A 12072-nucleotide genomic window follows, 5' to 3' on the forward strand; every position below is an offset into this window, starting at 1 on the left:
GGTAGCAATCGTTATATGGAAGCGTTTGTTACTTTCCTTTAACCCCATTAGATGTTTAATACAAATACAACATTTCTGATGAACCTCACTAATTTGTGTGAGTAACATTCAGATAACTACAGCCTAGGATGGCATTTGTTTTGAAATTGAAGAACCATATTCAAGCAATCAGGGACAGACATACTGCCTTTGTGGCTTGTGCTACAGCACAGATCCCTGAAATGATCGTAGAGCCTATTCTGGTACCTTATGTGAGTCATCACAAGGGAAGTCTAATGCCCCGTACACACGACCGGGTTTCCCGATGGGAAAATTGCAAGGAGAGCTTTTGGCCGGGAATCCCGGCATTGTATATGCTCCTTGCAGTTTTTCCAACGGGAAAACTGCCCAAAAAATGCCGGACAAAAAAAGAGAACCTGCTCTCTTTTTTCCCGCCGGGATTCCCGGTGGACTTTTTCCTGTCAGAAAACAGCCATTTTTGATGGAGCATACACACGGACGGGATTCCAGAGGAAAAGCTCTCATCTGAGTTTTCCCGACGGAAAAACCGAACGTCTGTACAGGGGTAAAGTCGAGAGCAGGTTCTTGGTTTTCCCCTTGGGATTTCCGACTAACCTTTTTCCGTCGGGAATCCTGGTCGTGTGTACTAGGCATATAAGAAACTCATTGCAGATTTGGTAATTTCTGAGTTTCCAACCCTCCCTCCATTGCTAATTATCTAGGATCTTTGTAGAGGGAGCAGGGGCACAGCCAATAAGCTTTAAGAGAAACTATAGTATTTTCAATGTTTTGGATAAACTGCACATGTCAAAGTGATCAACTGAGTGAAAGTAATCGAATCACTGTGAGCTAAAACAAATGTAAATAAAGTTTTTCTATGTATACTTTGTTATTATAAATGTAAATGGGTTCACTGCTCTGTTTCCTGCCTTGGTGGGCTAAATAATGACTGTGCCTTACTAATTATCTTCCTTAATTCAAGTTTCAGCCAGGTTTGACTTACGGAAAATAAGACATACTTTGTGCCTGAGATCTTGTTCGTAGCAGCTGTTAACGAAGGAGGATGAATGATTTCAGTGAAATACAAACGATTTTCTAGTGAATATTCTATAAATCTGGAATGAGTTTTTGTGATAACCCTTTATCAGTTATCACAGTACTGCAGATACATCATTGAGTGATAGTTTATGATGTTAAGGATAGGAAATTTAAGGATTTGCACTTAGGAGGAACTTTTCGGTGGATGCCCAGATATTTTTTGGTGGAAATCGGCCAGGAGTTACTCTGAAAAGGCATCAATAATTTACGTAGGGCAACAGTGAGGGATGATGGGAGATTTTCAGGAGGTCCTCAACAGTCAATGTGGCCATATTCGTACTTCTTGCTTTCTAAACCAACTGCCTTGCACTGTCACTGTCCTTCCCCAGTTAACTGGCTAGCTTTTCTGCCTCCAGCCTTGATGTGCCCTATGATATTGTTTGTATTATAATATCATAGGGCACATCAAGGCTGAAGGCAGAAAAGCTAGATGAGACAGTTTGCCTACTATGCTTCAATACACCCAGAACTGATGATTAGGGAAAACTGTTGTTTGAGTCTTTTTTTAGTTTAATATATAGACAAAAATTTAAGAACACGATAAACTATTCTAGCAAACAATAAAAAAAATACACAAAGTTTGCAATGACAACTAAAATGGGGACTTGGATTGTACTGGCAGGACAGCAGTCTGTAACCTTTTGTATTACTTGGCAATTCATTACTGATGATAAATAAGATTACTGTGTGTTACTCCTGGCAGCTATTCCATCCTAGGCTGTGGCCTATGTTGGCTATGCAGAAATCAGGTCCTGAATGTACCCCACTGGCAGTAAGATTTCTTGCTGGGATTTAATAACTTAAAAACATAAGCAGCTCAGTAACCTTTTATCAAAATATGCCTATTTTATATGTAAACTTATATCATAAGGAAAACTTTAAAAACTTTTGTCGAATTTAAATACAAAACTATGAGTACGCGTGGGTTGCTGCAAAATTGATTGAAAGATGCTGCAGAATACTGATGGTGTTTACAGCATGGAATGTATTATATTTGACATAATAACATACATTTAGTGCTGGACTAGACTCATGGTATATTCAATATGCTAATATAATTTATAACAATGCAAGTGGCAAAATCATTTTGTAAACTATAAAACCATGTTGAACAGCAGGGAGCCAGGTTCTTTAGTATTACATTGTACATTATATATATATATTTAAAACATTTACATAAAAACAATCACAGTTAGTGTATACTTGTTTTATTTTAAACATAAATTACTAAAATATAGGATCGGTGCTAGAAAAATATATTTACTATAAGTGGATTTTTCATTTGGTAGATTTATTTTATATAATTATAATAAGTGTTTTGTTATATGATGTAAGCGAATAGCATAGTTTTATTGCTTTTAAAACAAATAAAAATAAAACAGAATGGAGCAATGCAGTCTTCTAGGGTTAAGAACCTGAATCAAACTGAGCTTTTTGGTGGATGGCAGATATTTGAAAAGCTCCCACATATCTGTACTCTGAGTATTCTGGACCAAGTGTGGCTAAGCAATATAGGGATTCATTATAGTAAAACGTGTACAGTATTCTGGAGGCCTTCAATATCTGGTTTCAATGCTGCTATATTCAATTTGGTCATTCATTTTATCATTTTTTGTTCTTTTAATAAATGAATGAAGTAATTAAGAAAAACAGCTAGAATCCATGAGCATCCCTTTGAATCATATAGTTCCGAAATTCACAGAAGGAGCTCTGCAGAAGAACTTGATGTCTGGACTAGTTTTAAGGAGGACACACCACTTTTTGGAACACTTCCTGGAATGTCCACCGGTTACTGGAGGGTTTGTATGCAACCCATAAACCCTGTTTGTTAAGGTTTTAATCTAGTGGAACAGGACACAGGATAATAAAATAACATTGAGAGAGCTGAATCTGAAGCCTTAATCTGAAAAGAAGTTGCTCCTTTTCAAATATCTGGCTGTGATATTTCAAACTGACATTATGCTATGAAATCTAAAGTGACCTCCAAAAAGAAGCACAAGTTTGGGGGAAAAAACATATGGAAGCATGTATTTCAGACGTGCACTTGCCTGCTTTTGCTGCTGTCTTAAATTACGACAAATTGGTAGTTGTTTAATAAAGTAAAAAAATATATAAAGTTGCACTACCTAAAAGCATACATAAATCACAAATGCGCTAATCAACCCCAAATTAGTGAAACATAAGAGTGTTGAGTGAAAGATAGCCAAATAATTCAAAAATTACTAAATATGAATGCTGAAAAATCCGTGAACGTGAAAAAGAATAAAATTATAATGTCCAAGTGAAACATAAAATTCAAAAATTAAGTCCATCCATATGCATAGACAAAATTGAAAGATGTCCACCCGTGCAAAGCCTCTTAACACCAATTGGTGAATACAGGCTCATCAAACTCTGGTGACAAAGGATAATGTGAAGTCCACCACCAATGGAGAGAATCACTACTTACCAGAAAAACATGATCCCCCCACAACAGAGGATCAGCAAAGGCATGTAATTAACACAGTCTGTGTTCCAAGCGCTTCAAAGCTGCACTGATCAGATCGCTCTCATGGACATTTCAGACTCAAAGGCACATAGCGTAGCATGTAAAAGATATAGAGGCTCCGATTGTGTAAAACCTTTGGTTTATTTTAAAAGATAATAGTAAAAACACGCTTACAAACAACTGGATAATGGAAGCCTTAAGTCCGATGTGCCGTCTGTCTGGGTTGCGAGCAGTATCGAGAGGTGACGGAGCTGATATTTTATTCTTTTTCACGTTCATGGATTTTTCAGCATTCATATTTAGTCATTTTTTATTTATTTGGCTATCTTTCACTCAACACACTTATGTTTCACAAATTTGGGGTTGATGAGAGCATTTGTGATTTATGTATGCTTTTATGTAGCTCAACTTTATATATTTTTTATCTTTGTTCACTGTTCATTGTTACACAGGAGAGTCGCTGCTTCCGCGTTTTCGCTTGACAAAGCCCTCCAGGTTTTGCTAGCTGGTTCAACTTCTCAGCGCAGTTTCTTTTTTCTTTTTTTGTTTAATAAAGTACTTCTTTGTTTAAACTTCCAGCTACAGATTATCCCAGTCTAACTTTGTACAGATAGTGGACATACATCAGTTATTAAAAAATGTATACAAGAATTTCAAAATACTTATACAACATTGTATCTACGAAACAGAAAACAAAATATAATACAAGAGTAGTAAGAGGAGTCAACAGCATAAGGCACCGTATATCTCCTAGCACCTTATGAATTAAGAAATCAGCTTCTGCTGCTGTAGGGAATCAGTGCATTATTTTATTTACTTTATAACATTTCAAAGTGCCATAAAGAAATCTGATTGTCTTTTCTCTGTAAGTAGGCAAAGACCAGTAAAACAGAGTGAATGATGTGATTTCCTATAATGCACTTTACTGTTTTCTTTTTGTACAATAGCGAGGTACATGGATATAGTATTTGGCTTTTCATGTTAGAAAAATAGCACCATATTTTGTATTCAAATATGATTTTTGATGTTTAATTGGTGTTTGATATTATTAAGTCCTTCTCATGCATACTTGACAACGGCTGACATGTGTACGGAGATCTCCAGCTTTCAGAGTTGAAGGTATAGGTTTTCTAGGGATATAAAATAAATGTAACACATTAGTCAATAGATAATGCTTTGCTTTCAACACAGGTCACAAAGGGATATTCTATGTACTATATAATCAGTATAGGATAATGCCTTTGTAACTTTATGAATAAGCACATATTAGTGTTCCTTGATTGTAAATGGTCCTGTAGATAGTGTCTGTGTGTTCCAAAGCACTATTCAAAGACTCAGAATTTTCTATTTTCCTCTGTCATGTATGAGAGGTACCTATAAGGGCCCTTTCACATTGATGCATTTTTTGATGCGTGTTCTGCACTTTCACACTGATGCTCTTTTGATGCATTCCTATTGACCTACAATTGAAGGTGTCATTCTTTTGAATGGCAAGAACGCATTGACGTCATCGACTACGATGAGCTGGCGCCATCTTGCTACACCCCACACTAAACTTATAAGCTACTGCGAATGCTTCAAACTCTTATCAAGCATGCGCGGGTTTACCTGGGACAGGTAAGCATACAGATGACCGGTTTTCTCGTCAGGAAACACTCTGCCGGAAATCCCGACGGGAAAATAGAGACCAGGGTTCTCTATTTTCCCGTCAGAATTCTCGGCTGTTTTCCTGAAGGGAAAACTGCTAGGGAGCATACACATGGCCGGGATTCCCGGCCAAATGCTCTCCTGGCAGTTTTCCTGCCGGGAAAACCGGTCGTGTGTAAGAGCCTTTACAATTCAACACTGCCACAAATTTGTGGCAAGTTATCCTTCCTATCTGGGATGATACAAATGTCTGGTGTCGCTACCAAACATGAATAGTCATCAGATCTGGTCCCCACCACGATTTGTCAAAATACAGTGCAGACTGGGCAGTTCCCAGCTAATCTGCTCATGGAGGGCCAACCTATTGGATGGGGCATCCATCCACACTATCATCCAAACCCTGCTTAACACTTTTAAAACCATTTTTTGTAGCTGTACTTTAACATATTTCCTGACAAGTTATGGACTGTAACTCACTTGAACATTTCATCTCTCTCAATTGTAGCCAGCCAAAAGCTGTACGTATTGGCATAGTAGTTACAGGTTCCTCGTCCATGACACTCGATGAATGGTACACTACGGAATTCCTCCAGACAAGAACCTGGAGATGCCAAAGCCTGGCCAGAACCTTCAGCACCAGCGCTGGTTTGCTAAAATTAAAAAAGGTTACTTGTTATGAAAACAACACAGTTACAACATATACAATGCAGTTCATATGTGCGGTGACAAAACTTACCATTACAAATGAATATCCAATCCACAATGAAATCCACCCATCTGGACATGTAGGGATTTGAATTGTTTGACTGTGAACTGCCATAACCATGGCTGGTGCTTCACAAACACTGCATCTATAATTTCAATGGGAGAATCCAACTTATGTCATCTTAATAACAAACAAGACCATGGTACCAAAAATCATGTTTAATATGTTACCTTTTTGTATATGATTTTAAAAGAAAATGTAAGGCTTTACAAGATGGTTTACACATCAGTCACCTATTTGTATAAGTGTAGGTTATAAAAGGCAACATTTACTAACACTAACAGGCCAGGTTTGCAAGATAATTGAAATACTGTATTTATCTTTGTATAGCGCGCCCCGGCGTATAGCGCGCACCCCCAACCTGGAAGGGAAATTTCAGGGAAAAAATAAAATACTTACAGTTTGAATGCCCCTCGTCGGTGTCTTGCCCGGCGTCCATCGGCGGCCTTGTCCGGTCCGGCGTCCGTCTGCGGCCTCGGTGGTGTCCTCCCCGCTTCTCCCGTGCTGTTTTTCAGTCAATCCTCACTTCCCGCTCTGTGCTTGAATGCCGCCGCTGACATATACCGAGCGCAGTACACTCGGGCAAGCTCAGCCATGCTCGGAGGCGGCACAGGGCGTGACCGCGAGGGGAGCCGAGCCTGGCCGAGTGTACCCGAGTGTACTGCGCTCGGTATATGTCGGCGGCGGCGTTCAAACACAGCGCTGGAAGCGGGTATCGGCGTATATCGCGCACCCACGATTTCCCCCTGATTTTAAGGGGAAAAAGTCTGCGGTATACGCCGATAAATACGGTACATCACAGGTGATATCATTTGCTACTCAGTGATTGCAGTATTCTAGTCTGCATCTCCCCAAAGTAATACATAAAACCTGGCCTGTTAGTGGGCCCTGAGAACAGGGTTGATGACCACTGTTCTAAAAGTATAAAATATGAAAGGTCTACGTACCTGCTAATGAAAGGCTTGATGGCGTCTCCTGTGATAGGAGCCATGCTCATTGGCATTGGTTCAGGTGTTGAAAGCCAGTAGGAATAATCGTTTCTTGATGCAAAGTTACATACATTATTAATATTACAGAACAGAAAAGGCATTGTGCTGAATTTACGTAGACAGCTTCCAGCAGCACCTGAAATCAAACAACTGCATTATTACAATGAAAGGGTTCATATAGTGTGATTTCAGGAACCATGATGATTATGTATTTTTGCAGTGTTTTAGTAATTATTTTGTATATGACTTTCATTTCTACATCCTTTTACTTTCTTGCTTTTATCATATTACATATAAAAATAGATCATCAATTAGAGAGAACGTGCTGGCTCAGTGCAATAACTTTATTTGTATTAACAACAGCAGACGAGATAACATAACAGCCACTTATATTGTGAGAAGCAGCAGCATAGCACAAAAAAAATGTTTAAAACGATTTTTTTATATTCTTAAGCCCCATACACACTATCAGTTTTCCTGCAGGTTTTTCTCTTCAGGTTTACCAAAACCATGTAGTGTAAGGGCCTACCTGATTGCATACAAATTGAAACTCTTGAGGTTTTGGTAAACCCCGAAGACAAAAACCTGCAGGAAAACTGATAGTGTGTATGGGGCGTTACAATAAAATGACATCAACATAGTCTTGTTTACATTTTCATGCTTATCCAAATACAGTGAAAAGACTACATTTTCCCTTGGCCTCTCGCACATGGCTATAAAGTACAGCGCATGAGCATACAGTTTAAAAATACATCAGTTGTTGTGGTGCCTGGGAACCACAGCTGCAGCATATTTATTCCATAGGAAGACATTACACAAAACACAGTGCCTGCATACTGTACACCAAAAGTCCTGCTTGTGAAAAGCAGCTTAAAATAAACATGTTATACTTACCTGCTCTGCGCAATTGTTTTGCACACAGGAGCCCCGATCCTCTTCTTTTCAGGTCCCTCTCCAGCGCTCCTGGCTCTTCCCCCTCGAGCAATGCCCACAGAGAAAGCTGCTTGCCCTGGGGGCACCGATGCATGCTCGCTCCTGAGCCACTGCTTTATGTCCCACCGCTCTCTCCTCATTGGCTCACTGGCTGTGATTGACATCAGTGGAAGCCAACAGGCTCCCGCTGCTGTCTCAGCCAATGAGGAGGGAGAGTCGCTATCCAGCCAAGGCTATCGTGAACATCGTTGGATCAGAGGGGGCTCAGGTAAGGATTGGAGAGGGGGCGTGCTCTGCACACAGAAGGTTTTTCTGCATCCTATGCCTGAAAAGGTAAAAAACCTTCAGCCTTTAGAACCACTTTAAGAGTAATTACACCAAGCTTACCTAGATCTTGACCGTGTGCTCTTTCATTTCCTTGTACATAGAGAAGTGAGTAACCAGAGTATACTGGGGCTGTGCCTAGAGGACAAGATGGCTCCTCAATTGTCTGGCTGTGTCTTGTAACCAGAAATCCATGAGCCATAGACGGAAGTCCAGGTAAGCCAATGGGACCAGGTAAACCATCTGAACCTGGTGGGCCAGGATACCCTCTTGGGCCTTTAATATAAAACATGTATTAATGTACATTTTTGCAGCAAACATATTTAAAAAAAATAGTAACTTATTTGCCATTTATTTGTTTGAACACGTTACATTAAAGATAACATACCTGTTGGTCCACTGGGACCAATTTCACCTTTTTGACCTGGGATACCATGTATTCCTGGTGCTCCAGATGGTCCAGGCAATCCTACAGCACCAATAAAACCTACATAGGAAAGCGTGGTTAGTATTTATTTCTTAAAACTGGCAGGTGCGTTATTAGTAACTAGCTTAGTCTAATTTAGTCAATATTCTAACCTTGCTCTCCCTTAGGACCAGGATATCCTGGGAATCCTTTCGGGCCATGGGGACCTGCTGGTCCTGGAGGGCCAGGATCTCCTTTAATTATCTGAAGTTGACCTGCAGGCCCTGGATGACCCTGTAAACCTAAAAAATAAAAGAGATCATCAAACAACTATAATGCATCTTTAAACCATACAACGATTTATTGTAGCCAGTGTCTAGCTTACTACGCTATGGTTTCTTCATTCTTATCTGTTTGAGATCCTTGGTGTGTGGAAGCAAACAAGAAAAAAGGGACGTATTGAACGCCTGGATCTGCTTGCCATCTGCCAAGAACTGTTGGATTTTAGGAAGCACCTTGCAGTGCCTGTGATCAAACACATTACTATTTCATATGGATTGATCTTCCTTTGACATTTATATTTGGATATACACAGTGTGTATTTATCGTAGTAGCACTTTATTCTATTGTGCACATGCAGATTTTTTACCGTTTTATGGGAATTTCATTTTTAGTGTCTTTTTATTAGACTTACACATTGCACTTGATTTCGATATACTTTTATGTTTGTTTGTTTTTTCAGTATGCACGTTTCACAGTATTATCAGTAACACTTCACACATTCATTTAACTGGTGTTTTTTTGAATATATGGGTTGATTTTAGCGCAATTACACCTCTTTTACATTCATTTATATTAGTGTGAGATACACATTTATTGTTATTGCAGCTTTTATAATTTGATCATCCACTATTTATCCATCTATTTAATAATATCAGTGCTTTAGTTATTCATTTTAATCCCATTCAACTGATATTAGGATTTTTGAGTAGCTAAAGTGGTGGTGAGGAGGTGCTTTTGTTTGAGGCAGGTGGTCAGGGGCAGGGTGAAGGACCCCATCAGGTAATCTGTACAGAGCCCCATGATTTTTAACAGCGGCCCTGCTGCTTATTAGTGTACATGCTTATTTTGTGCTTTTCAGTTGTATTACTCTGCTCTTTTTGCTAACTAGCAAATACATTACATTCTAGAAACCATGATACAGCTATTCATTTATGTATTTGTAAATAATTAAGGGCTATTTTACACTGGTCAGGTTCATTGTGGTGTGTTTAGTACATGCACATTATGTAACATGTCAATATGCATTAAGACAGCCCATTAGATTGACCACAATGAATCAAAAATTATACTTGCTGCATTTTTTATATCGCTGTACACTGCAACACGTGATTGTAAAGGCAACATTTTTTTTTGTTTGTTTTGGTTTTAGATGGAATGAGTAAAGGATAGACCCTTACGTTTTTATTGTGATCTGTGTCCTGGTTTGGGAGATGTATTCCTCTATTTGTCCTGGTAACCAATATCATCAAGACAGAAAGTGAGGGAAAATCCAAGCGGGTCACCTGTTCTGGTGACAACTGCCTAATATTGAAATTGCTGTCAATATGCTGTGTCACCAAGACAGGAAGTGAAGAGAAATCTCCCCAGCAAGATACATACAGTCAATAGAAGCTGTAATCATCCCCTACTCTATTAAAAACTGAAAATCAAAGTTTTGGCTATACATTCACTTTAAGCCTGGATTTCTCCTGTCACTTAGCCTTGTCTCTTGATGGTTACTTGTCAAATGCCAGCATCCAGAGTGAGTAGTGAAAGCTCTGGCTGTCATGGATGACTTAGGGAAAAATATGAAAATAAATGATATGTAGTTTATCTGATTTGGATAATGTTGATGCATCATTTGGTATATATTGTGTACACCCTGTAAAACAATTTTTTTTCGAAGAAACCATAGATGCCGGTGTTGGATAGCTCATTTTTTCTTGCTACAATAATATGTCGATTCTCCACTACATTAAGATATACTTCTAATACTAAAGTTATGAGAAAAATACCTTCTAACATAAAACTCAAGCAGAAGTTATTAAAATACCTTTAGGCCCAGGTTCACCCCGATCTCCTGTTTGTCCTTTGTCTCCTATGGGTCCTAGTGAACCTTTCACACCTTAGAAAAGGAAAACACTATTAGATTATACAATTATAATACAGTATACCATACATACATAAAAAAATCCAAAAGTAGTATAGAGGCCTTGCAGAGGAGGTAGATCAAAACAGCATTTTTTTTTTAAACGCTGCTCTTTTGATCTACCTCATCTGTAAGACCTGTGAGTGACTCTATACAACTTTTGGTTTTGCATGGATCTCTTTGTAGGTAAGCACTCAGGCATTCATCTCAAACATAGAGTGCCGTGGCTAACCTTGGGATTTTTACATACATACAGAGATATAACTTTTTGCTGTATGTATATACGATTGATCGATAGATAGATAGATAGATAGATAGATAGATAGATAGATAGATAGATAGATAGATAGATAGATTACCTGGAAATCCTGGCATTCCTTGAGAACCCCCATCACCTTTCTGTCCTTCTATTCCTGGAGAACCAGCATCACCCTAAATAATCAACAGAAATGCATGAGGCCTCCTTCCTGCTATTGAAAGAAAAAGACTCATACAGAATATAAAATGTAAAGTGTTCATAACTTACAGGAAGTCCTTGTATTCCAGGATTACCTTTCACTCCCGGGGAACCAGGAGATCCAGGCCAACCCTGTTCTCCTCTTTCTCCTTTCAATCCATCCTGTCCTGAAAGGCCAGGAATACCCATAGCACCCGGAGAACCTTAGGCAATAATATATTGTTACTCACAAGAACTTCTGTATACATTTTTCCAAAGGTTATTCAGAATAAACAAACATCATAGAACAGGTGAAACAGACCCTAATTGAATATTCTGCTCTAGGCAGAATAGGGCAGGAATTGATTGCCATTCTAGTTTATACAATTGTTTAGGACCCAGGTCAAAATATATCTAGCACATAAAAAGAAAAGTTCAATAATGCGTACAGAGCACAAAATTGCTGTATCGTCCTACCCTACTGAATTCAAGATATTCAGGATATATAAAGATTACAGTTGTGCCAGGTCAGGGGAGAGAATGCAATAAAGAATTAACACATGGGGTAGGAACCCAGTATAGGGATAGCATTGTGGGCACATCACTAAGACATGTTGTACATCAGGAATCCTGGCAAAATAAGTTATTAGTAGAAGCAACTAGCAGTATAGAAAAACATAGGGGTTGAATTACTAAAACTGGAGAGTGAAAAATCTGGTGCAGCTCTTCATAGAAACCAATCAGCTTCCATTTTTTTTGTCAAAGCCTAATTGAACAAGCTGAAGTTAGAAGCT

General features: G+C 38.8%; 1 protein-coding gene across 1 annotated transcript in view; it reads right to left on the minus strand.

Moving 5' to 3' along the window:
- Positions 1 to 1795: 1795 nt before the first annotated feature.
- Positions 1796 to 12072, minus strand: part of COL4A1 (collagen type IV alpha 1 chain) — a 195373-nt gene continuing 185096 nt past the window's right edge. Inside the window, exons 43-52 of the mRNA XM_040336209.1 lie at positions 11369 to 11502; positions 11202 to 11274; positions 10747 to 10818; positions 8825 to 8953; positions 8634 to 8732; positions 8309 to 8521; positions 6947 to 7124; positions 5970 to 6084; positions 5711 to 5883; positions 1796 to 4716 (exon numbers count right to left, since the gene is read on the minus strand). Of these exons, the coding sequence (XP_040192143.1) occupies positions 4635 to 4716; positions 5711 to 5883; positions 5970 to 6084; positions 6947 to 7124; positions 8309 to 8521; positions 8634 to 8732; positions 8825 to 8953; positions 10747 to 10818; positions 11202 to 11274; positions 11369 to 11502 (1268 nt within the window). The 3' untranslated portion in view covers positions 1796 to 4634. The remainder of the gene's footprint in view (positions 4717 to 5710; positions 5884 to 5969; positions 6085 to 6946; positions 7125 to 8308; positions 8522 to 8633; positions 8733 to 8824; positions 8954 to 10746; positions 10819 to 11201; positions 11275 to 11368; positions 11503 to 12072) is intronic.

Source organism: Rana temporaria, chromosome 2 (genome assembly GCF_905171775.1).
Source record: "Rana temporaria chromosome 2, aRanTem1.1, whole genome shotgun sequence".
NCBI lineage: Eukaryota > Metazoa > Chordata > Amphibia > Anura > Ranidae > Rana > Rana temporaria.